At 38.9% G+C, this 26,721-nt stretch overlaps 1 protein-coding gene across 4 annotated transcripts in view; it reads right to left on the reverse strand.

Annotated features, from left to right (window-relative positions):
- MEIS1 (Meis homeobox 1) overlaps nt 1-26,721 on the reverse strand; it is a 230,599-nt gene that overhangs the window by 175,370 nt on the left and 28,508 nt on the right. For all 4 annotated transcript variants that reach the window (XR_009210128.1, XR_009210127.1, XM_032178671.2 and 1 more), the window contains exon 7: nt 26,064-26,175. Coding sequence is in view for 2 of the 4 variants with exons in the window: in XM_032178671.2 (XP_032034562.1) it covers nt 26,064-26,175 (112 nt within the window). In the remaining 2 variants the exon portion in view is untranslated. The remainder of the gene's footprint in view (nt 1-26,063; nt 26,176-26,721) is intronic.

Here is a 26,721-nt window from a genome sequence, read left to right on the forward strand (position 1 = left end):
AAGCTTTTCACCAGTTGTTAACACAAAGCTTCCAGCCAACCCACCCTCCAAATCCTGCTACACAGTCTGTTTCCATCTGCAAATGCGCTATGCACATTGGATTTTTCTCAGTTTTGCAGGAACTAACAATCCCTTCACTGTGAAGTAGTCTCAGTGACAAATAAATAGGTCAAACACTCTTCGGTGAAACTGTAGACGCTGAATTTGCCAAATATGGAAATGTAATGGATTTTGACTTTTTCATTTTTAAAAAGGCTTTTTAAAGTGTTATTTTAAAACCAGTTGAACAGATTGCTTTATTCCTTTATTGAACTTCAAGGGATGCTGTCTTTAAGCAGTTTTATGCAATCCAAACTATATTTTAGCCCCTCTGAAAGAGATCAATATTTATTCAGATTGATTTTTAAGATTTACATGTGAAAAATAGATAAAATTGAATCAAATATAAACCAAAACTAATTCTGTCAACTCCCATGAAAGTCAATAAAGCCAAAATAAATTTAGCAGATTTCATCTACCTGCATTTGAGAATTGTTTTACTTCATTATTTCTTATAAACTTACTGAGGAGAAATTTGCTTAACTCTTATCCAGGCTTCCCTTACTGAAACAATAAGGCTCTCTACGGAATATTTTGCACTTGAATATTATCACCAGGATAGCATATGGCAAACTAGCGGTAGGCAGTTTATCTTCATCCTCTTTGTAAGCTAAAATTAGCACAATGCTTTTGCAGCACTGTGCACTTGACTCAGGCCAGGGTGATATTCTCCATAATGCCATGCTTGTTCCACATCCTGATAGCTTCCAATATTTAAGCAAGTTGATTGAAGTTTTATATTAACAATCACAGATACATTTTAATGCAATAAAATCCTAAAGTATGGCCAACAATAAAATGTAAGGCTACTATATTAAGAATCAACCTTAAAAACTGTCCTTCATCTGCCTCTTGAAATATATAGTGTTTCAACTACAAAGGAGTTCAAATATTTACAGAGGCTAATTGTACCAAGAGGGATATTTATAAGACTCCAAAAGCAAGACACAATTACCTTCTTAGACAACTAAGGCGCATTTTTCTACTTGTTTACCATATTCAGTTTTTCTTGGTAATATGTCCTTGGTGCTAAAAATGCATTGTTGCTAAGAATTAAGTATGCACTTTCAGAGGATTAAATGAAGGTGATCTGCCAATGGAAAGAGCTTACTCTTTAAACAGGAAAGCAGCTACTGGCTGGCTCTTTGAAAGGATTACAACACAAACAATGATTTTAAAAACAATGGAAGAGGTTCAAATAATACATCCCATTTAGTTGGCCTGTAGCAGTGTAATCTTCTCATCAAATAGTTAAAAACAAAAAACTTTAGGAAGAATTAACCTAAAAAACATAAGATTGACAGGTAAGCAGCAGTATATTTACATTTGGAAGAGAGAATGCCTCCATCCTCTTTACCTCCCCGCTTTTAATGCCATTTATTAAGGCAGATGTTATACTAAAAAGATTTTGCTGAAATTTTCACTAACCAATATCAGACTGAAGTTTTCTCTTATCCTCGTGTGCTGGGACAGATATATTCACCTTGTTATCAACAGATTAAATCCAAGATAATAAGCTAATGCTGATATTGTCAGCTGCTTTTTAGCAATAGACTTTTTTTTTTTTTTTTTTTGAGACGGAGTCTCGCTTTGTCGCCCAGGCTGGAGTGCAGTGGTGCAATCTCGGCTCACTGCAAGCTCCGCCTCCCGGGTTCATGCCATTCTCCTGCCTTAGCCTCCCGAGTAGCTGGGACTACAGGCGCCCACCATCATGCCCGGCTAATTTTTTGTATTTTTAGTAGAGACAGGGTTTCACTGTGTTGGCCAGTATGGTCTTGATCTCCTGACCTTGTGATCCGCCCGCCTCGGCCTTCCAAAGTGCTGGGATTACAGGCGTGAGCCACTGCACCCAGCCAGCTCATTGTTTATTTGACCTAGTCATATTATTCTCAGAAGTATATATTTCATCCAAGGAGAAAAACATGAAAACCCTTCATAAACCATGTAAAGTGACCTCATACATGATCTAACTAAAATGGTCTTTCTTTTGATGGGACATATTAATCTGTTTTTACCAGTCATTCCTGACCCACATTCTTCCACCAGCATAGATAAAGTATACTGGAGAAAAAAAAGCAGAAGACAAATATTTAAATATACAAATCACTTGGAAATTTTAGTAATAACCAAATAAAGCACCTACATATCCAAAGTCTAACAAAAAAGCTGATATGCATTTGGAACTTTTCAGGCATATTTGTATGCAAAAGAATCAAATCTGTAATACCACTTTACACCCAGATATTCAGAAAACTCAGTTATTAAGGTTTTGTACTTTTTGATGGCTATTACTGATGCTAAGTCCTAGATTCAGAATTTCTTCTCATTGACCATGAAATTATGTGGAACTTAACTGACCTTCAGCATACTTCAATCTATATGTAAAATGTTTCTGAAAGGTTCTTCATTCTAGCTAGGTTTATAAGCAAACTTTCAACTTGGTTTTTAGAATTTCAGTCGTTTAGATGTGATGGGAAACATTCAATCACCTAGCTCAATTTACTTTATTTACCGAAGAAATTTTATCCCTGCTAGGTTATGATTTGTCCAACCTAGAGCACATGGCTTGTAAGTTAACGAAGTAGGGATACAACCTGTATTTCAAGGATAGCAAGTCCTCAAATTTGGCCACAGGCCCTCTTAGAAAGACACTGAAGAGTTCCCAGAATGAAATACACATAACCAATTACTTAAAATAGAAACTGATCACCACGAACTGATCTTTGCATAGAGTCAAACACAACTGTATTCTGGATGCAAATGTTTCAGTATTTGTTTCCAAGACACCAAAATAAGTGGTTAAACAGTTTGATGGGGAATATAGGTATAGTTGAAATATCTGTCTCCTCAGAAATCCATGGATTCTTAAATATTCTTTTTTCACTGATGAAGAACACATGGTAATATATACACATATGTGTGTGTATCCATGTATATAGACAAAAAAACATGGCAAAATGTTAACAATTGTTGAAACAGAAAGGTGAGTTATGGGTGTTTATTGTACAACTTGTTCTATTTTTCTGCATGTATGAAAACATCCATAATAAAAAATTGCAGAAATGCTAAAAAATAATATGTAGAAAAGAATGTCAATGCAATGCTTCACAAATCTTGTCCTGTTTTTCACTGATGCCCTCGCTCACCACTCCTATTCAACACAGTATTGGAAGTTCTGGCCCGGGCAATCAGGCAAGAGAAAGAAATAAAGGGTATTCAAATAGGAACAGAGGAAGTCAAATTGTCCCTCTTTGCAGATGACATGATTGTATATTTAGAAAACCTCATCGTCTCAGCCCAAAAACTCCTTAAGCTGATAAGCAACTTCAGCAAAGTCTCAGGATACAAAATCAATGTGCAAAATCACAAGCATTCCTATACACCAATAATAGACAAACAGAGAGCCAAATCATGAGCAAACTCCCATTCACAATTGCTACAAAGAGAATAAAACACCTAGAAATACAACTTACGAGGGATGTGAAGGACCTCTTCAAGGAGAACTACAAACCACTGCTCAAGGAAATGAGAGAGGACACAAACAAATGGAAAAACATTCCACGCTCACGGATAGGAAGAATCAATATCGTGAATACAGCCACACTGCCCGAAGTAATTTGTAGATTCAATGCTATTCCCATCAAGCTACCTTTGACTTTCTTCACAGAATTAGAAAAAAACTACTTTAAATTTCATATGGAACCAAAAAAGAGCCCGTATAGCCAAGACAATCCTAGGTAAAAAGAACAAAGCTGGAGGCATCATGCTACCTGACTTCAAACTATACTACAAGGCTACAGTACCAACCAAAACAACATGGTACTGGTACCAAAGCAGATATATAGACAAATGGAACAGAACAGAGGCCTCAGAAATAACACCACACCTCTACAACCATCTGATCTTTGACAAACCTGACAAAAACAAGCAGTGGGGAAAGGAGTCCCTATTTAATAAATGGTGTTGGGAAAACTGGCTACCAATATGCAGAAAACTGAAACTGGATCCCTTCCTTACACCTTATACAAAAACTTACTCCAGATGGATTAAAGATTTAAACATAGGACCTAAAACCATAAAAACCCTAGAAGAAAACCTAGGCAATAACATTCAGGACATTGTCACGGGCAAAGAGTTTCTGACTAAAACACCAAAAGCAATGGCAACAAAAGCTAAAATAGACAAATGGGATCTAATTAAACTAAAGAGCTTCTGTACAGCAAAAGAAACTATCCTCAGAGTGAAAAGACAACCTACAGAATGGGAGAAGATTTTTGCAATCTATCCATCTGACAAGGGGCTAATATCCAGAATCTAGAAGAAACTTAAACAAATTTACAAGAAAAAAACACAACCCCATGAAAAAGTGGGTGAAGGATATGAACAGACACTTTTCAAAAGAGGACATTTATGTGGCCAACAAACATATGAAAAAAGCTCATCATCACTGGTCATTAGAGAAATGCAAATCAAAACCACAATGAGATACCATCTCATGCCAGTTAGAATGGCGATCATTAAAAAGTCAGGAAACAATAGATACTGGAGAGGATGTGGAGAAATAGGAATGCTTTTACACTGTTGGTGGGACTGTAAACTAGTTCAACCATTGTGGGAGACAGTGTGGTGATTCCTCAAGGATCTAGAACTAGAAATACCATTTGACCCAGCAATCCCATTACTGGGTATATTCCCAAAGGATTATAAATCATTCCACTATAAAGATACATGCACACGTATGTTTACTGCAGCACTATTCACAATAGCAAAGACTTGGAACCAACCCAAATGCCCATCAATGTTAGACTGGATAAAGAAAATGTGGCACATACACACCATGGAATACGATGCATCCATAAAAAAAGATGAGTTCATGTCCTTTGCAGGGACATGGATGAAGCTGGAAACCATCATTCTCAGCAAACTAACACAGGAACAGAAAAACTAAACACCGCATGTTCTCACTCATAAGTGGGAGTTGAACAATGAGAACATATGGGCACAGGGAGGGAAATATCACACAGTGGGGTGTGTCGGGGGTGGGGTGCAAGGGGAGGGATAGCATTAGGAGAAATACCTAATGTAGATGATGGGTTGATGGGTGCAGCAAACCACCATAGGACATGTATACCTATGTAACAAACCCGCAGGTTCTGCACATGTATCCCAGAACTTAAAGTATATTAACAAAAAATCATATGTGCATATGTATATAAAAGCCAACAATAAAGAAAAAATGGTTAAACAAACAAAAATCTTCTCACACCTGTATAGAGTAAGTTACATAAAACTTCCCAAAAAAAAAAAAAAATCTTGTCCTGTATTTTAAATTTTCTATGTAACATCCTAGGCTGTAGTATGAGGATCTTTGGACATTTTCACTGTATGGTGCTCCAACAGAACAGAGTCATCACCACAAGTATAAGAAATTCCCTTTTTGGCCAGGCGCAGTGGCTCATGCCTGTAATCCCAGCACTTTGGGAGGCTGAGGCTGGTGGATCACCTGAGGTCAGGAGTTCAAGACCAGCCTGACCAACATGGCGAAACCTTGTCTCTACCAAAAATAAAAATATTAGCCAGGTGTGGTGGTACATTCCTGTCATCCCAGCTATTTGGGAGGCTGAGGCAGGAGAATTGCTTGAACCCAGGAGGCAGAGGTTGCAGTGAGCCAAAATCGTGCCATTGCACTCCAGCCTGGGCCACAAAAGTGAAACTCCATCCCCCCCCCCCAAAAAAAAGAAAGAAAGAAAAAAAATTCCTTTTGTAAAAAAGGAATGAGATCATGTTTGATTATTAGAAGACCACCTATAATCCCTTGAGAAGGGATAAGGGCTTGCAGCTAATATAAAAAATTTAAGCACATTGCTATGTCATGAGAGAATGAATAGAAAAATAAAGGAAGATAGTCAAAATAGGAAATGGGCTCTCTGTGCTCTCACCATAACAATGCTACAACACTGTACACATAAAAAAGAGAAAAAGACATAACCAGATGAGGCGGAGAGGGTGAGTGGGTAGTCAGCACCTTCGAGTCATTTTGTAGATGAAAAAAGTGGTAAAGTTGATTTCTTATAAACAAATAAAACCCTCCCTATAAATCTAGTTTTGCTTCCCCATAACTTACCATAATCAAACTTTTTTAGTCGCAATTAATAGGTAAGAGGTATTTTGAACCTTATTTTACCAACTGCAATTGTCACAAACCTAGTTCTCAAGATATCTAGAATACTTGGTAAAGTTTATCTGTAATACTAAGGATTATCTTTCCATATCTTAAGATTTACCAGTAACACTGATGTCCTGAAATTCAAAGGCCAGACTACCCAATAGCTTCATCAAAAACCAAAGGTTATTGTGACCAGATGAGACCAGAGACACAAGAAGAAACTTTGTTAGTGGCCAAATATATTCCCCACCCTAACTTGGCTCCTGTGAGGAAATTCCACCTAGGACCCCCAAGGACACTCAACCTTAACCCAATCTGACCATCAAGAAGTGGTATGCCATTCAACATGTAATCTTGACTGACACCACAAATTTCATTTTCTCACAGACACTTTAATGTGTGGTACAGAAGGAACATGAGCAGTTGTTTAAAAGGAATCCAGTAGACCAAAGGCCTTGTGGTAAGAATTTTATCAGCCTGCATCCCTTCTCAACCATTCACTTCCTCATCACTGCCTCCTCAGGTAAAAGTGGCAGATCTAGGGAACATTTCAGAGTGATGAACAGTGGAAGGGAGTCCTGTGAGGGTGAAAATCTTGGTGGCCCACCAAGTTTACAATGCCCTCTCTCCTGACACAAAAGGGCAGCCAAACAGTCTTCATTGTAAAATAAATACATATTTGGGAATAATACTAGATTCTCAATTTCTTGGAAGGCATCACTCACATTTAGAAATGGACACCAGTCCGGCCAGGCGCGGTGGCTCATGCCTGTAATCCCAGCTCTCAGGGAGGCAAGAGGCGGGAGGATAGCTCGAGCCCAGGAGTTCGAGACCTGCCTGGGCAATATAGCAAGACCTCATTCTCCACAAAAAGGAAAAAAAAAAAAGACCAAAAAAAAAAAAATAAGTGTAACTCCCCTTAGAAATGGACACCAGTCCTAAGCAGAGTCTCTTTTTCCACAGAGAAAAATTAATCAGCTGATAATGATGATGTGGTAATGACAGCAGCTAACACATACATAATGCTTACCATTGCCAGATATGGTTCAAAGTTCTATATATTAACTTGTTTAATGTTCTTAACAGTCCTATAAGTAGGTACTAATACTACTCCCATTTTATGGGTGATTTTAGGCTGTTCCTCTGTCCAAAAAAGTCAAACCATCTCACGTAGAAATCTGATTTATTAAAAGCCTGTTCTCCATGAGTAGAGACCAATATTGGGTTGCTTCCATTCTGATCCTACACTGAAACCCCCTCATGCCTGAATATCACTAGATGGCATCAGGAATATTGAATGAGACAGTAGGTAACTCCTAAAGAGAGCAACATTGGGAAATATGTGTGCTCCAGACAGTTCTCAATTCAGGGGTAAAGGGAGAAACAAACACTGGACTATCAATTCCTTGAGGGCAGGGATTGGTCTTACTCATTTCTGTCATCCCAGAACTTAGCACAGTGCCCTCTATACAGAAGGGTCTCCGTGAATGAATAAATGAATGAACGAAATATAATGCTAAGCAGTGCCTGATCACTTTCTTCTAAAGATCCTTCCTCATATGTCATTCTGTCTTCTCTCTTTATAACAAGAGACAGAGAGAGAGAACTGGTAGACACATTTCAGAAATAAATGAACCAAAAAGATATCAGTTACTAGGTTACTTCTTAACCTGGTAAAAAAGAAAATTGTTGGAATTGAGAAACCTGACTGACTTAGGTCTTGTTGTTTTCTCACTCACACCCTGTCAGGCCTTAGGTAATTCTCACCTATGAAATAGAGACACAAATCTCTGCTCCACCATAGGGTGGTGGTGTGAGGCTCACAAATGAATAAAGGTGGGCACCTTTCAGAATCTGAAAGCACGAAAAATGAGTTTTTTGTTTGAAAAATTTCCCACCTAGCATTGTACCTGGCACATAATAGATTTTCAGTAGATATATTTATTAAATAATGGAATATCACTGGGCGTGGTGGCTCACTCCTGCAATCCCAACACTTTGGGAGGCCAAGGTGGGCAGATCACAAGATCAAGAGATTGAGACCATCCTGGCCGACATAGTGAAACCCTGTCTTTACTAAAAATACAAAAAGTAGCTGGGTGTGGTGGTGTGTGCCTGTAGTCCCAGCTACTCAGGAGGCTGAGGCAGGAGATCACTTGAACCTGGGAGGCGGAGGTTGAAGTGAGCCGAGATCGCGCCACTGCACTCCGGGCTGGCAACAGAGTGAGACTCCATCTCAAAAAAAAAAAAAGGAATATCAGACCTAAAGAGCCACAAGTCTCTGATCCTCTTAACTCCATTTCATAAGACTTCATTTAAGAGGCTCAAAATTGTCAGTGCCAACCTCAGTGGATGGAATAAAACCAATCTCAGGTAAATGCCACTTCAGGTCAGAGTTGGAAAAGTTACATCCAACTGCACATGAAAATAAATAATACTGTCAGCCTTATGGAGAGGCAAGACTCATGAGAATAAAGAGAGGCTCAAGGTACCAGGATTGAAAAATCAAGCCAACGGGCCCCAACTCTTGCAACCCTCCCCTTTTTGCTCCTTCTCCCCAGCATCCTAGGTCACAAACCAAAAGAATGTCAGCGTCATTGCCGTCATTTTGCTCCTCTGAAATAGGAACCTGGATTAGCTTTAGCTGGCTGAAGCTCAACCCAGATAAGTCCAGAGCAATGCTGATAGGCAGCAGGAAGGAATTTGAGGAAGTGACAAGAAATGCCACGTCATCCATCATAAAGAAAGCTTTCCCACAAAGTGGCCTGGGAGCTGGCTACATAGCAACAGGGGCTCAGAAAGATGCAGATAAACACAGAAGTCTTTCCTAGCACCAGAATAGAGAGCCAACCACAAACAATTCATGCCCTTGCCACATCCTTCAGTGAGTGGTAGGAAGAATGCAGGATACCCTGCCTTCCACTTTCTCTGCTTATGCAGCCAAAAGGAACCTGAGCTTGCATGTCCTGGGTGCCCTCCTGCTGCAGGGGATCAGGACGCCTGAGGCAGCAGACTTGCCTCTCTGCTCATTTCTAACGCATCAACCAGAGAATCACCAGAAATCCTGAGGATGTGTTTTTTTTTTAACAGAGATTCTAGGCTACAGTCTTTCTGTTGCAGGGAAGGGTATGTGCCATGTCAGAAATAAACTCTTCCTAATTTCATTCTCCAAGTAATGGACATCATAATAATCTGCAATGGCATCTGTCATTGCAAAGATTTCCACGATTCTTCACAAAAGTTTCATAGGAAAGTAGAAGTCAGCAAGCAGTTATTCTCCAAAGAAATGCGTAAGTAAAGAAATGAGACTTAGCAAAGAAGGCTGGAGAGAGTGGAACTCTTCTTTCCTGTCGTTTTCTTAGACAGCAAGAAATTCCCTATTGATTACATATGTTATGACTTTCTGATGGTTTAAAATTTCATTCAAAGGGTCTGTTCTCACAAAAACATACCCAAAACTTGTCTATCTTCAGGAGGAAATTTGTACTTTGAAAAACAGACAAAAAGATCAAATCTTTTAACCAAAAATATATTTTGCATTATTAAATAATTCTAGTGACTACTTAAAAGGGCATATTGAGCTAGATCTCAGCCTGTATCTTCATTGGATAAATCACATCATATCCCAGTGTGCTAAATCTCCTTGAAAGAAACTCTGGCTTAGATTCTGCCATCTCAAATTGTCCCAAACTTCTATCTAAAGAGAAATGTTAGTCACTAGTATCCCAGAGGTTTCATTATGGCCACAGCTGTTAGTAGACCACATTTTCATCCTGAGTAGCCAGGGAAAAATTTCAATGCAGTACATTTTTTGCTCAAAACTCTTTGAGAACACACCAAATAGGAAATAATTAGAATAACATTTACTTATCCTCACATATTAGCATTAAATTATTAGTTGTATTAGTGGCTTGCATTTACATTAAACTTGCAAATTATATAGACCCTTATTTCTATTCTATGAGCATTTGGATTTTTTCCCTGCATGCATATCTAATCATTTGCTTACCTCTTATCACTCCAGGAACCTAGAGTTCTTAATTCCATGGATTGCCACAGGGCAAGAATCTAGGCCACCGTTTATGCACAGAAATCAATTCAGCCATCACTACGCTATGCATCAAAACAACATTTTAAGAGCAAAATTTGAAGCCAGTGGCATTGAGCCAAAGCACCTCTCCTCTGAAGGAAAATGCAGTGGGATTTTTAAAGAGCAAATAGGGCAGGTTACTGAGCCTTACTGTCTCACCAAGAAATGGAGAATCCTTCATGGCCCAGGGTTTCTTGATTCAAATCTGGAGCTTAAGACTTTGTGCCTAAAGAAAAGTGCTGATTGCCTTATCCCCCAGTGCATTTCTGGAATGTCCCATGTAAATATTCACTGGATCAATTTTCTTTCCTTGCTCCTAGTGAGATCATATTAACCAATGACACTTTTATGTTTTGAATTAAAATCAAAAAGAGCATTTTGGCACCATAAGTCTATTGCATTTTTATAAGATCTTCATCTCTGAAACACAATCTTATATTAACATGACAGTTTAAAAAAATCATATTATCATAAATTATAGAAACATCATTGGCTTCTTTTAAATTGTATTCAATCTACTAACTACACCATTCACAAATTATAACAATCTATGCAAATGTACATTAAAGCCATAAAAAGCTTTTCCAGCATATCCTTTTCCCACAGCCCAAATAAAGGTAAATTAAGAAAATCTGGCAAAGGGCATCTATGTCTATTGCCATTTCCCACAGCAAATAGGGTGTTTTCCTCTGGGAATAAAACATTTTCTTTAAACTACTGTTTATAACCCTTATCAGCTCAACTGCAATAGAGCCATCAAGTCCAATCTCTTGTGGAAAAAAGTCAAGGTCAACAAGTACTTGCATTTTTGTTTTTTCTTTAGCTGCAATTGCTACTGACATTCAATTGGGTAATAAACATGAGGTCTGTCAAATGTTCCCAAAGAACAGGTGATCCAAAAGCTATCTCAGCACAAGGCCACTGCCAGGTAATCAAACAATCTTGTTATAACAATTATGATTTGAGTACATTTATTTATAGATGCAAACATCTGTCAGTTCTGAATGAATATTGCCAGACAATTCCCACCATTGCGGTCATAAGAATGAGGAAGTACAAGAGGGCTCTTGCTAGAATTACTCACCAACAATAATGTGTACCCTGATGAGCAGAGTAACATCCAAAGAAAAGGCTTTCTCCTCTTATCTTTTCTATTTAAAGGCAATTTTGTGTAGCTCGATACAGCCATGTCCTTTACTATGCCAGCCAGGTTCCTGAGCCCAGTTGCCTCTCTCTGCCTGAAAACCAATTCTACGGTTATGTGTGTGAGTGTCTATTTGGAATTGTTGCATTATTCCTTTAAGCCAGCATGGTTGCTACATTCAAAAACACTCCATTTTAACTTGAAAAGTGCTAGAATTTGTTCAGCACGTTTAATCCTAAAAAGTCAGATAGATGTTTGGAATAAAGACCACATAGTTCTTTCCAATTCATCATGAAGCTCACTGATATCAACAGGAGTTATGCATTTGGATCTGGGCAGCACATGGCTCCATGCCATATGCAACTTACGGATTAAAAATAGAATCTGTTCCAGCTACAAAGTCCGACATGTTAAACCTACGGCCTCCATTTGAAATATGAAAATTAAATCTACGGACTATGGCTAGTGTCTAAGATGATGACTCTGATCCACATAATGCAAAGCTATTGCTTACATTTCAGTTATGGAAAATGAGCCTAAGGTCTATTCTTGGGGCCTAAAAGCAACGCTTCCACTTCTCGCTATGTAACTTGTATTAACATTCCATTATTTAGTGGAGCAATTAATGTTTTCCAAAGCTGATTCCTTCACTATCAAGAGCATCAGGAAAAATGGAAACAAAGTAAAGCTAATTCTTCTAAAGACACATAAACCCACATCTTGGGGAAGAAAGTAAAAACTAAAAACAAGAAATTCTAGACACACAAAATAAAGTACGCTACTTTGAAAGACAGCTTTCAATGTAGACACACTAAGTACCAGGTGATAGTGTTTTTAGCCAAATAAATACTGTTTCAGTATAAAAAGGTATCCTTCATTCTTTAACATTCTGGCAAAAAGTCAACGTAACCAGAGTTGTATCACCAGGCATAACAGTATACTGTTTCTAATCCTGCATTCTATTAAGTCTTGGGCAGGTAATCTGAAGACTCTACATAAAAAGAAAAATCAGCAGCTGAGAAGTGGGGAAAGGCTGAAGCACGCCAGGATTAGAATCCACTGGGAGCGCATAAACATGAAGGCCCATGAAGCAAAACATCTATTCTGCAAATACTCAGGAAATGTTCATCAATCAGTTGTCAAGCAAAGGGGGAAGTCACCTCATTTTCAGAGCAGTAAACTGATAAAATGAGTCACCAAACTCCCATGACAGCTTGGCTGGCCTCTTCCTTTCCACCCAGCCCCTGGTCTCCACGGAGCCGGAGCCTTCTTTGAGGGAAAGCAGTGCAGCAGAGAGAATTAGCAGGATTTTTGCAAGCCATCCTCAGGAACGGGTGGGAAAAGCATCACCTCTGCCCAGCAAGGGTGTAGGAGAAAAGCCACAGCCATCAATGACCAGCTGCATTTTCTCCCATCTAGAGTGGCAAAGCTACATTCAGAAGACAAAGAAAGACCATGCCGATGGGATCTGTAGTCTGTGTAGTCAGTCTTCCGAAACCTTGGCATCATCCCAGAGCCTTTGCACTCCACTGCCCTCTGTGTCCACTCAGTCTCTCTGTCCAGTCCAGTCTTCCTCCTCAAAGCTACTCTCTCTAGCCTTCTCCCTCTGCCTTAGTAAAGTTCTGCAACATTTCTGAATAACTATCATGCTGACTCCAGCCTCCCCCGCTCCAATTCCTCCTTCACTTCCATCCGACCACGCCACAACCCTCACATTTCCAATGACTCCCTACTGCCTGCTAAACCAATGCCAGAATGACAAATATGGCCTTAAGATGACAAATATGACCCTTTGTGGTCTTGCCCCTGTTACCTCTTGGGCCTCACCTCAGACTCTTCCTCTCTCACACCCACTCTCTGCTCACGCTGAGGCACACACAAAGTCCCCAAAGTGGCATACTGTCTCTCCTTCCTACCTTTACACAAACTAATTTTTTTTTCCTTACATGCCCCTCTTCTCCATCTCTCCCAAGTTTCCATCATAGACTCACTCTCTTAGGAGACTGAGTGGGAGATCAGAAATAGAAAACCAATTTCTTCTGTGGCTAACTCCGGGAGACGAGGTAGTGGTTGCTGGAGCACTGTGTGGAGAAGGACCTGCATCTGCACTCCTTTCAGGCCCAGTGACAAGGGTGCTGTGATCCATTAAAAATGGCCACCATGGAAAGACTAGAGAGAGGCCTGTCCGATGCCAGGCAGGTGCTGCCCCTCTGCCAGTTTGTTAGGTACCATTCCTCTAATTCCAAATTACTCAGGACCTGCTCACTAGGGAGACTTAACCTACGATATATTAAACTGTCTGTTCCTCCACCAGACTGTCAGTTTCTTGATTCCAGAAATGACCTCTTTCACTCTGAATTCCCACATCTAGCACAGGACTGGTATGCAGTGGACATTTAATTAATACTCATTCAATTAATAAATGGGAATATTTCTCTTTCCACTTCTATCTTTGGGAGTATTCCTCTCATATGCATAAAATGTACATCAAGCAATACTTTTATTTGTAGTAAATGTATTCCTTTTACCTGAGGGGATGTTTTTGGTGCTAGGATGAGGTAAGCCAAATATTCATAACACTCAGCCCCCTCCAACTGTATAGGCTGAAGTCATATTCCCTCAGAACTTTCATTTTTAAGGACTGCAGCATCTGAACCTTCCATTCTGGCATCCCAGCTCAGCCTCTCAGCATCTCCATTCTAACCGTTGTTTACCTGAATCTCTCTGGCTCCATTAACCCTGTTCCCGGGGATAATAACCAGAGCAACAACAGCATCCTCACCCCCGTTCCTGACTTCGGATGGAGGGAGAAAAGACTGGAGATTGAGGCGAACCCACCAGAGAATGGTCAGAAGAAGGAGACAGACAAGTGATGAAAGGCCTCATGGCATCACCAAATACTCAGCACCTTGGCTCACATCAAAATAGGCTGTCATTCATTTCAACCATGGAAATCAAGACTCAGATTCCAATGAGTTAAAGAAACAAAAGGATGAATATGATTACAGATACCTAGTCCGATCAATCAAATATGTATCAGCAATTATTATAACTGCAGCATCGTGCTAGGAGCTGGGGAACATAAGAGGAGTCCTACAGATGCTGTCAAGGATGCCAGCCTGCGCCATCTCCCTGGACTCCCTGTGTGAGGATAGGAGGAGAATTTCTTTCAGATCTTAATGCCAGTCAAATCGATTCTTCTGAGCAACTTCCATGGACGTTGTAAATCTTGTAATTAATTATATTTCAGTCTTTGTTTTAGCTGCTAGGAAGCTCAGGGCCAAATTAATACCTATTTCTAGTAATTGTACAAGATCTTATAATTTATATTGCTTGGTACTACCCTTGTTTCTTGGCTTTTTGTTTCTTTTGCTTTCATTCTAATTTGTTCATCTACCCATTTTTTATCCTATTGTATACGATAAACTTTTGTTAATTTCCTTAAATCCTTTCTTAGAATGAGAGGGAGAATATATATACATATTTATATTTATGCATATATAAATATATACAATATATAAATATGTTATTTATTTTATTTATATATATTTATTTATATATTTATTTTATAAATAACACATTTATAAATATTTTTTATAAATATACATATTTATTTATATAGGTGTGCATTTTTATATTTTATATTTATAAATGATATTTATATTCATATATTTGTATGTATATGTGTATATATATGCATTTTAAAATCAATATATCCTTTTCTCCCAAGGTATTAAAGTATAAAAGGGTGTCAAGGTGCTACCTGTCCTGGCTGTCATAAGTAGCAGGGGCACTCAAGGAAAGAGTCAAACTACAACAGTAAATGCTAATAACCTAGCAACAAGCCCATTGGCAAATTCAATATTTTCTGCATTCACTCTTTAGTTCTCTTTTTCTTAAAAATATACATTTTTTTTAAATGTAAGCTTTGCTGCATAAGGTCATATTCTCCTTTTCTTCTAATATGGAAATAAGTAACAGGAAATTCTGCTGTCTTCATTCTTTGTTACAAAATAAAGTAAGCAATGTTAGGAGGGAATGCATATGAATTGATATTAGTAAGTGGGAGAAAGCCAAACTAATTGTACTAATCAAATAGAATGCTTTCAGGTTAAGCAATTATGGAAAACCATCTGCAAGACTGAGCTAATCCACAAAGCCAGACACTTGAGCAAAACCCAACTTTACCAACTACATTTCTGGGACTAATCAATACAACAGGTAGACAAGGCCTATATATTTTTTTTCCTAAGGAAAATGCTTGGCATAAATTTACTGTTTGGGTTAGTTTTTGCTAGGCCAACAGCCAAAGCCTCTACTACTATTCTTAAGTAGTGCTATCACCGATGAGAAAGAGAAATAACTTCAGGGGGAGAGCTAAATATCACAGCCCAGGGTGGGTAAAATCGTGGCTGCTACTGGGAAGGGCATAGGACATAAAAACATCCTCCCAGGGTAGCATAGTTACCCTTGCTACAAGGTCCCGTCTCAGAATTCAGTCTCACCTCAGCCCTATAATCCCTCAAAAGATCCTCAGATGCTGCTGCTGGTCTTCACCCATCTTCTGTTAGATGCTCACTGCGGGGCAGAGGGTGGTGTCCAAGGGTAGGAGTAGGGAGAACAAGTGATTAGGTGAATGGCATGATTTAAGGTCAAGACCTCCATATACATGTGTTCTACATCCACGTATTCAACCAACTGAGGATGGAAGGTATTTGAAAAAAAAAAAAAATGGATGATTGCATACATACTGAACATGTACAGAATTTTTTTCTTGTCATTATTTTCTAAACAATACAGTATAATAACTATTTGCAAAGCATTTACATTGTAGTAGGTATTATAAGTAATCTAGAGATTATTTAAAGTATACGGGAGGATGTGCATAGGTTATATGCAAATACTATGCCATTTAATAGCAGGGAATTGAGCATCTGAAGATTTTGGTATCTGTGGGGTTGAGGTGAGAGGGTTCTGGAACCAATCCCTGGGGGATAGCAAGGGATGGCTATACATCCCCAAACCCATTTAACTTCTGACACTTAAGTTTAGAAGTTGTTAACCTGGGCTATATAGACACCCCCTCAAGGGAGATCCATGGTTAGAATTCAGGGGATATATGTACTTGAGAAGGGGAAAAATTACATTTTTATTATCAATAACTTCAATTAGAATTAGCATTTCCTTCATGCATGTAAGTAAGTAACAAACCACAGAACTATTAGCAGGACCTGTAACTTTGCTCCCAATGGAAATCATATTTGCATATCACAATATAGTTGTTACAAATATCTTAAAACATGATTTACATTTATCATTACTTCAAAAATTCAGCAGACAACAGAATTACTAGTAGATCTTGTTATTTAAGCCTATTTAACAGAGCACTTATATTACTATATACTTTTTTCTTTTCTTTTTTTGACATGGAATCTCACTCTTGTTACCCAGGCTGGAGTGCAATGGCACGATCTCGGCTCACCGCAACCTCTGCCTTCCAGATTCAAGCGATTCTCCTGCCTCAGCCTCCCGAGTAGCTGGGATTACAGGCACGCACTACTACACCCGGCTAATTTTGTATTTTTAGTAGAGATGGGGTTTCTCAATGTTGGTCAGGCTGGTTTTGAACTCCTGACCTCAGGTGATCCGCCCACCTCGGCGTCCCAAAGTGCTGGGATTACAGGCATAAGCCACTGTGCCCGGCCTTATATTACTATATTACAACTTGGCTTTAAAAAATATTTAGAAGATTGAATTTTAATACAATTCACTGCCCTTGTGGTCCTATGGGTTTTATTTTATACATTAATAAATATATTACTCTGATAAGGTATCCATTGGCTTCACCAGCCTGCCAAAGGGGTCCTCTCCTCCTCAAAATGTCAAGATTCCCTTGAAGAAGATCAATCTGAGTCAGCAGCCAGGTGACTAATGGCGGTGAACGCAATGATGACCCCAGTGGTTCAGACAGCAGAGGCACTGGCTGGCTCATGGCAGTGTGGAAGGACTGGACCAAGTTTCCAAGAGTGGGCTCGGGAGCCAAGTCCACCTAACAGGGCCCCATAGATGCTGAACGTCTACACCTACCAAGGTAGCGCTGTCCCTCTGCAATTTGAACCTAATACCCACCACACTGTGTTTCATCCAGCAGGCCTGACCACGAAGTTCACCATGTCTGGGTCATTGGCGTGTTGTGAAATAAATACACTCACGGCTCCCTAAGAATATCCAGTATTTAGCAAATATTTTACTTTGATATGCTTGATGTTCTTGGTAGCACACAGGAAATTCCTAAGGGCAAATACTGTGACCTACTCATTTTTATAGCTCACACAGAGTACCTGGCACACAGTAAGGGCTGAATCTATTTTTGATGACTTGACTAGAATGTATAAATTTACATTCCCATCCCCCACTTAAACACAACTCATGATAATATTTTGGCTCATCTGCAGGAGAGATTATAATTCTAAACTCTTTTTATCTCCTTGGGCTATGTTAAATGGATGCTTCCCTAAAATTAACTTCCTCACTTCTGCCTTGCCAAGAATGACACCATGTGAAGAATCTACCACCTGAAACGACGAATTCGCTCCTTATTTATTTCCTTGGGTAGAAACTGAAACACATGTTTGAGCTGTGCCAGGCTGTGTGTGGTGGCCCTGGAATGCCTGGGAGATCTGTCCTGAAAAACAAGTTATTGCTTATAGTTTAAAACCCAATGCAGACTCAAGAGAAGAAGGGAAGGTAAGAAAGGATAAGAGAACGAAAAGGCCTTATATAAAAACTGAATTAAATAATTACAGATTAAGACCTGGGTCTTTAAAGCTAATATCTCCATTTTCATCATTTACATAAAACAATACAATGCATGGTATTAATATGATGTGGAACATATTTCTCTATATGTGATATGTTTTTGGAAAATACTTACAGTTTTGAAAAGAAAGAACTGAATATTATGAACAATTAACTTCCAGGTCCATGAAAACAGAAAATATATTCCACTATCACTGAAAAGCGAATGCCCTTCTAGCTAAGGGAGCTTTCTCTAATTTACAGCCAACTGAGTGAAACTGAAAAGAAGATACTTTTTAAAAAGTTTTCATGCCTCTGGCTGCAGAGCTAAATGATGAATTGACATAACATCATTATTCATATATTTCTTTACTACTTATTTCTTATTTTAAAATATTGCATGAGTCTTGGGAGACAAAAGTAGTCAATTCTAGGAAAATAAAAGAATTGGTGTATAATTTTAGACGTGCTACAAGTCACGCCAGAGTTGGTATTTCTTAAAAAACGGCAGCAACAACAAAATTTTAATCCATCACTTGCAACAAAACTCCAGTATCTGCACAGGTAACAGTGGCCAGTAGACAGACGTCACTGACATCACAAATCAAGTGTGTAAACCAAAGGGAAAACAGAATTGTGACTTATAGGTCACACAATAAATATCACACCTTTTAAATTTCAAAAACAAGAGTTCAAAATTTGATAAGAAATCTAGACCATGAATTCACACATAAATAAAAACGAGCAATCAACAGAAAATACAAGAAATGACTCTGTTGACTAATGCCCTGTCTTTTCCAATTGAGGGTCAGGACTATTCAGACCCAATCACATGAGGATGGAATCAGTAAAGGTCAATCAAAGACAAGCTGAAACTCCAACTGTCTAGCTGACCTTCAGAGCTTGTGACAAATTGCTATCAGTCAATGTCAACTAATGACAGGAGCTCTTTGGCTGATCAATTGTTCTAAAAATGATCAAGAAAACTACTCACAGGACGGCTCATTTTCACATCAATGCCTGTGAAGTATGAAAAGCTCATTTTTTGAGTTTTTAATAAGCTCATAAGTAAAGCAGTTACTTGGTAACAGAGGTCACCTTATAGAAAAAGACAGAACCTTTGTCTTTTACATATTCTTTTATTACCATATTACAGTAAAAATATGTCACAGATATGCTAGAGGGCTACATAATAAAGTAGATAACACTTCATCCACTTTTCAGATAAATACTTCTGTGTTCGAAGAATATCTCTACTGGGCTGTAAATAATTTCAAACGCACTTTTTGGTTGTTTAAGATTAAAAACAATGACCTGAAGTTTACTGGTGATGTTGCCTAATAATGAGAAGAGGCACTTTCTATGAAAATGCTTATGGCCAAGTTCGTGCCCCTAAATATAGTTACTACTTTTAGATGATGAGGTTATTTTTCTTTAAGATGACCTGATTTCATGATGCTAGAAGTCAAGCAGGTGGAAAACAGAACGCTGTTACTCACATTTGATGAGTCAATAAAAGGAAAGGTGAGTATATTACAGGGTGTTCTTGGGAAAACAGTTCTCCGTCTCTACATCTCATTCAACATGTTTGATAAGTTAATAATATAGACTTTTTGATAACGGCCATTTGTGGAGCATAATAACTTCCCCTTTCTTTTTTACACCTGAGTTTTCCCACCAGGAAATCATTTTCCTATTCTGCCTGCCACTGCAAGCAAAGGCCACACTTTAATTTGCAGGTCAACATTAAATATAACCAAAGGAACACACAGGCCTGCGATGCTCTAAGGCCTGTGGTCACAATTGTGTTTTACTTTTCTCTCCTCTCAAAAGTGTATTAGTCAAAATCATTACAGTGCCATTGAAATACAAGAAGTCCCTGGAGAGGTACAGGCTTAAGAAGCAAGTGTGAACAAATAGAGATCATTCAAGTCACTGTGACCAACAGACAAATGAAACAACAAAAAATAAAAATTACCGTTTGTAACCATTTTCCTTCATTTTCAAGGTTCTTAGGTTATCATTTCGTTTGTAAAATATGTTAGATTTTTTCGTTTTTTTTTTAAACAAAATTGTCTAGAAACAAGCAGTATTAACTTTGTGTTTTCAGCTGAAAAGCTGCAAAGTGACAGCAGTTTCAGATTACATCCTGAACCTGAGTTGCTACGGTAGTTTTTCAAATTAAAATATCTTCTGTGGCCTCAACCACTCTCAAGTTGTCCATAGGAAAGAAATAAAGGAGGGAGGGCAACACTTAAGCCGAGCCATAATTGGAAGTATGTGAAAAATGAAGTGTCAGTTTGGTCAATAAAGGGCAAAGGTCAAGGGGAACTGCAGCCCAAACTCTGTGCGAAATGTGCTCATTAAGACATCCAATCAGAGCGCTCCTTCCCACCTATCCCATTATTCATCGGACAGCTGACTGTTTCAAATGCCTGGGTTTGGGCTGTTATTACTTTTCTTCTTCATGTAAAAAAGGCGAGGGATATATAAATCGTTGCTCAGTCATCTGGAACATAATGTGGCCCTTCCTCACCTCCCTCGCCCGGTGCTCCCCACCCCCTTTCAGGCCGCTCTGCCTGCTGGCTTCACAGGTCTGGAACAACTGCCTTGAGATTCCCCTCAATAATAAATGGAATTGCCTTCTGCCTATAGGTTGCCTGGACTCACACAAAAGCTGGTGTGGAGGGGGATGGGGCAGTGGGAAGCACTGCAACTATTGATACATTATGATAGAGAAATGCAGTGCTTAGCATTAATCTTCTTTAAAGAAACATCCTGGCATGCTGGTTTTGCCTTTTTTTTTTTTTTTTTTTTTTTTTAAGTGGCACTATTGTTATTCTGAATCCTGCCCCCTAAAGGAGAAGTTCATAAGTGGGTTTTAGAGATTCCAGCAATCATTAAAAGCCTTAAAAGTAGAAATAATACTTTTTCTTTATCCTCACAAAAGAGGAAAATATGATGAGCTTTCAGTAGAAAATGTTCTGCAAGAGCAATATCTTTACTTGTTCCCATGCTTCTATTCTCAATTCACTAAGTCTTTGAATGAGTGAAATGATATAGGCTCTTAATACATAATACCAATGAATCATATCAGTCATCACGCTCCCTTTGTAAATACTTCATTCATCATTCTATTTAGCATGCAAAGCTAGGTTCTCCCTCCCCAACAGAATATTGCCACTCTGAGTCTAAGGCGGTCCTGTCTTATTCATAGCTAGGTCACCATTAGGGAGCACAGCGCCAGGTTCAGTACAGACAACTGGGGAAAGAGTTGTCAAATTGGTAACAGAAAGAATGTCTGTCAAATGATCTGTTTCTCCAGTAAAGCAGTGTATCAAATAGGATGTCATAGTTAGGAGCTTGGGCTCTAGAGTCAGACTGCATGGGTTCAAGTCCCAACTCGAGCACCAGCCAGTGTGTGGCCTTGGAGAAGTCTCCTTATCGCTCTGAGCCTCCATGACCTCACTCGAAAAGTTAGGGGATGGAAATACCTACACTGACTGACAACCCGTCATGTTCTATTTTATTATCTTTTTACCATCATTTATTTAGCTTTCTTAACTTTAAAGCAAAAACAGAGACCTGTCCAGACTCGAAACTGTGGCCAATCATAGCTGAAGCTGCTTAAGAGGCATAGAGTGGCTGTGGCAGGCCTCTGGGGAAACAGTAAAAATCTAGGGGAAGAGGCACCCAGTTTGCTTGAAGTTCTCCCACTCCAAAACAACAGTTCCTAGAGTAGGCTCTGATTATGGTCAGGCGGGCAGCCATGCACCGTAGGATGCAAAATACACATGAAAGCCCACGTCTCTGCCATCGTGTACCTCCCGTACCTATGAGACACTACTTGGCAGCCCTGGAAACAGACACCCCATCCTAAAGCAGCTACAAAGCCAAGAGACCAAGATCCTGAAGCTGACTTTGACAGTTACTCTTCAATATTTCTGAGCTATTACTTCTTTCTCCTGTGAAATGGGAAAATAAAGCAAATAATTGCCAGGGATAAAATAAGGATTCAATCTGGTATCTTTGGAAGTACTTTGAGGAAGTTATGGAGTAAACAAAATCAACGTTGTAGCAACAGCAACAGAATCCCCAACCAAACACAGATGTGAGGCCCTCCCTCTTAAATGCCAGTTGAAAAGGACTTTACTATTAAAGAATCAATCTCTTGCAAGGGGCCACAAGTATTAATATTAAATGGAAGTAGATATCATAAAAAGGGTCATCATGATAAATAATTTGAATTGAGGGAAAGATATACTGTGTAAATCATGAATAAACATTAAATCCCTGAATAATAGTACTTGGTATTTTTGTAATTACTCATCTTATGTACATTCTCTTTAGAATGCCCACGATTGGATTTTTTTTTTTTTCTTTTCCTAGATGGAGTCTTGCTCTGTCACCCAGGCTGGAGGGCTGTGGCATGATCTCGGCTCACTGCAACCTCCGCCTCCCGGGTTCAAGGGATTCTCCCGCCTCAGCCTCCCGATTAGCTGGGATTACAGGTGCCCGCCACCACGCCTGGCTAACTTTTGTATTTTTAGTAGAGATGGGATTTCACCATGTGGGCCAGGCTGGTCTTGAACTCCTGACCTTGTGACCCCCCCACCTCGGCCTCCTAAATTGCTGGGATTACAGGCATGAGCCACTGCTCCCAGCCATGGATTTTGTATTTCTTTTTTTAATGTTTAGGTAAAAATGTGTACTAAAACTCTTTCACTGATCACAACAGCTACTAATTCAGCAAATTATCAGTCATTCAAAATTCCCCAAATTGCTGAAGCTCTAACCAGAAACTATTACTGTATTTTGAAATCTGATAGAACATTTAAAATTTCCTGCATAACTTATTTCATTTTATCTACTTTGAAAGTTCAAAAGAATAGGACTCAGTTGAGATGTATATATACAGCCTGTTATATGCCTCCACTGTGTAGCAGATAAGGTTATTTAACAGAAGACTAAAGCCTAGGGGATTTCTTTTTTGTTTTCTTTTCTTTCCTTTCTTTCTTTCTTTTTTTTTTTTAAACCACAGGTGCCATAATGAAGTGGTAAAAATGGAAAAGGAATGAGGAAAAAAGAAATGCAGTACAAATAATATGGCAGAGAAAGTTTTAAAATATGTATTACTCCTGTCTGTGGGGGAAATACCTCTTTGGATATGTTCTTGACAGATTGAGTTATATCTGTCTATTGGGTATGTATAAAGACATATTTATGGATTTATAAATCTTTTGAAGAGGGCTGTTATTTACCCAGTTGACTAAAATGGACTCAAACTGTGTAAATAACTATTTAGGACATGTACTACAGGCCAAATGCTGGCACAGCTTACACATCCATGCCTGCCAGAAAAGGCAAACAGGGAAAACATGGAAAAGCCACTGTGCACAGTTAATCCGAGGGCTGCACAAAGACCAAGCTCTGCAGGTCTCAGGGATGAAAAAAAGGTTTAGAAGGGTGATGGTTGGCATGGAAATGTGCATAAGTTGTTGCAGCAACACTTTCAGGCATCATTCTGCATTTAGAAGGAATAAATTCCACTGCCAAAGAAAACCCACAAGGAAGGACAAATAAGACTGAAGGTGGGGCTCCCAACAGCTTCTGTTATCAAGCAGAGAAAGGTGGGGTAGGGGAAACCAGCACAGAAAGTTTCTATTTGATGACAATGGAAGTTATTGACTGTAGTTTTTTAGTAGAGAGATGAGGAAAGAGGGTCTGATGAGAAGAACCTTATTTAAGTAATTGGGAAACTGGAAGTTTAGGTCTGACGCTCCACTGGGACCTCAACAAATCACTCAGCTTCTTTGTGCCTTATTTTTCTCCTCTGTCAAGTGGGGATAGACCTACTTAATCTGCTACCCAGGATTGTTTTTAAATGATTCAGCTGAGATCATTCAAATAAGATAATTTATGTGAAACTGCCTTAAAAACAACTAGGTGTTGGACTCAAATATAAAACATAAAAAGAAAAAATATGGAAAGAAACATTATAAGTGAAAAGTTAGTAATGTGAATAATATGTAGTCCCTAGTTACAATCAAATTATTAAATAGGCCTTTGGAGAACACTTGTTGAAGGAAGAAGCCGCATACAACACTCCTAATTCCTTGTTACAGCATGTCAGAGGGGAAGAACTGGTATTGGGCATTTGCTATCTGAAAATCCTCTTATCATACTATGTTTGAGAAAACAGATGCATTACAATTTTAAATTCAAGTGCATTTCAGCAGTTTGCAAGCCTTCAATGCAGCAGCTTAACTCTTTACCTATTCTCAGATGATATAAGTTTTGAAAAGACAGAAATGAAAAAGAAAAAGAAACAAGCCAAACACTAGGCTGCGACCCCATGTAGCAATTTTGGGCTACAGGAAAAAGAATTTATATTCTATTTACACCTTTTTGAAAACTCATAGTGTAAGTAGAGTTATGAAAGTAGGGCTTTATATTGAAAGTGCTGACACCACCTTAACTATAGCGCTCTGAACAGCAATGCTATAACACATACATACACACACTTGAAAGAAAAAAGGCCCCCTGGATTTATGCTGCATATCATTTTCCAGTAAAAGTCAGAGGTCAGAGGTTACCTGTTTCTGCCTCAGCTCTGAACCAGTTTACTATTCCGGGCTCTGTTTTTACTAGGCTTATAGTTGTGATGAAGTCAGCAACTTTTCTTTGAACAATAAAATGTCTCAAATGTTTAAAATTGTATTTGTAGAAGTTATTCCCAGTACAAACAGCATACATGTGCCTCAAAAAAATTAACTTTCATGTTTTTGTTTTCAAATTAATCATGCTAAATTCATTGTCGACTTTGCAATTTTAATTGGTAGAGCTCAACTAAGTTAGACAACAAAATTCCTTTGTTGTCTAACAGCACTCCAGTGAAACATGATCATAAAACCAGATTTTAAAGTATGTACCTACTGTGGGCTCAGAGTCAACTTCAATAAAACAGCCTTTTTATATTCAGATAAAGAATTCTCTTTTAAACTTTAATTGCATTAATGGAACACAAAATCCACACAGCGGGCTCTCATGAAAAGCAGTACAGACATTTGAACACTCAATTCACCCTTTTGCTGAAGACTAGCTTGATGTTTAAACTTTATTTCCTACTAGTTATAGTCAAACATGCATAATCCATGGACACTCACATACACATAGGTATGTGCATTCACAGGACAACACAAATTAACCTGTTATCTTTCCATGTCTTCCTAAATTTTATTTAGTCTGGCTTTGCAATGAAGTCAAGCACTTAGGAGATTCAGATAAGTAAAACCAGAAAAAAATGACTTCCACCCAGTGCAGAGGGAAGCCGAGCATGTGCTACTAAAGGGCTCACAGCCTTATAAGCATCCTAAGACATCATTAACTTGGAATCCTAGTGGGTGTTTCTTCATGAGCTCTTGAAAAGCCTCTGAGGGCAAGCAGTAATAATACTTTTTATTTGTATAGCAGGGTATGAGTGGCATACTATTTATTCACATTCAAACTTCTAAGCTACTTCTCTAATCTTGCCCTCAGTCAATTCACTACCCTGTTTTATGAAGCTGGCCACCTGACAGGCAGTTAGGCAGCTGCAACAGCACAGAAGAACAGGGTCAGAGAATAAAATAAGATGAGCTGATTCTCAAGTTAAAGGGGGTTTATCTTCTAGGAAAGACTGTATACTTAGTAACTCACTAGACATTTCTGATTTTTCAATCCTTAAAAATGAAACAAGTAGCAAAAGAGAATAACATCTCTCCTACCTTGCTCACTGCTGTTGTCCCCACTGTGTGATGTGTGGCCACCGCTGGAAGGGCCTGGGGTTCCTCCTGAACGAGTAGATGCCGTGTCATCATGATCTCTGTTCCAAGAGGGCTGTGGGGGCACAAATCAGAAACCCAAATAAGAGGCATCTGTGAACCCTTATTGGTAGGATCCCATGGCATAATGATAAAGCCATAGAGGGCTGAAGCACATAACCATGCCACCTTTCCCATCCCCCTTCAACCATGGTTCCAGCTCAGGGCTGCATTGGCACGTTTATAATTTGCCAGTTTCTGCTTCCAAGCTAAAATAATATCTACAAATAGTTTTTCTGTAAGTAATTGCATGCTTTATTACTAAGGAAAACAAAAACATTCCAGGCAAAGAGGAAAACAAAATGCCGCCACCGATTCTGACTATATTTTCAACATCAACAAACCCTCTGGCACAACAGTCTGCTACTCTGGAAATGCGAAATGAGAGTGGTGGTCTATAACACTGCGGTTTATAGGGGCCTCTGATTCATCCTAGAAGACAAACATGGCAGAGCTTTTAAGACCTCACAATTAGGCCTGGGTCCATAATAGCTAGTATGTGTCAGCTGTTTGCCGGATGGTACATGGCAAATGGACCAGGCATAGGGACAAAAAAGGAATG

Source organism: Hylobates moloch, unplaced genomic scaffold (assembly GCF_009828535.3).
Source record: "Hylobates moloch isolate HMO894 unplaced genomic scaffold, HMol_V3 SCAFFOLD_15, whole genome shotgun sequence".
Classification (NCBI taxonomy): Eukaryota; Metazoa; Chordata; class Mammalia; order Primates; family Hylobatidae; genus Hylobates; species Hylobates moloch.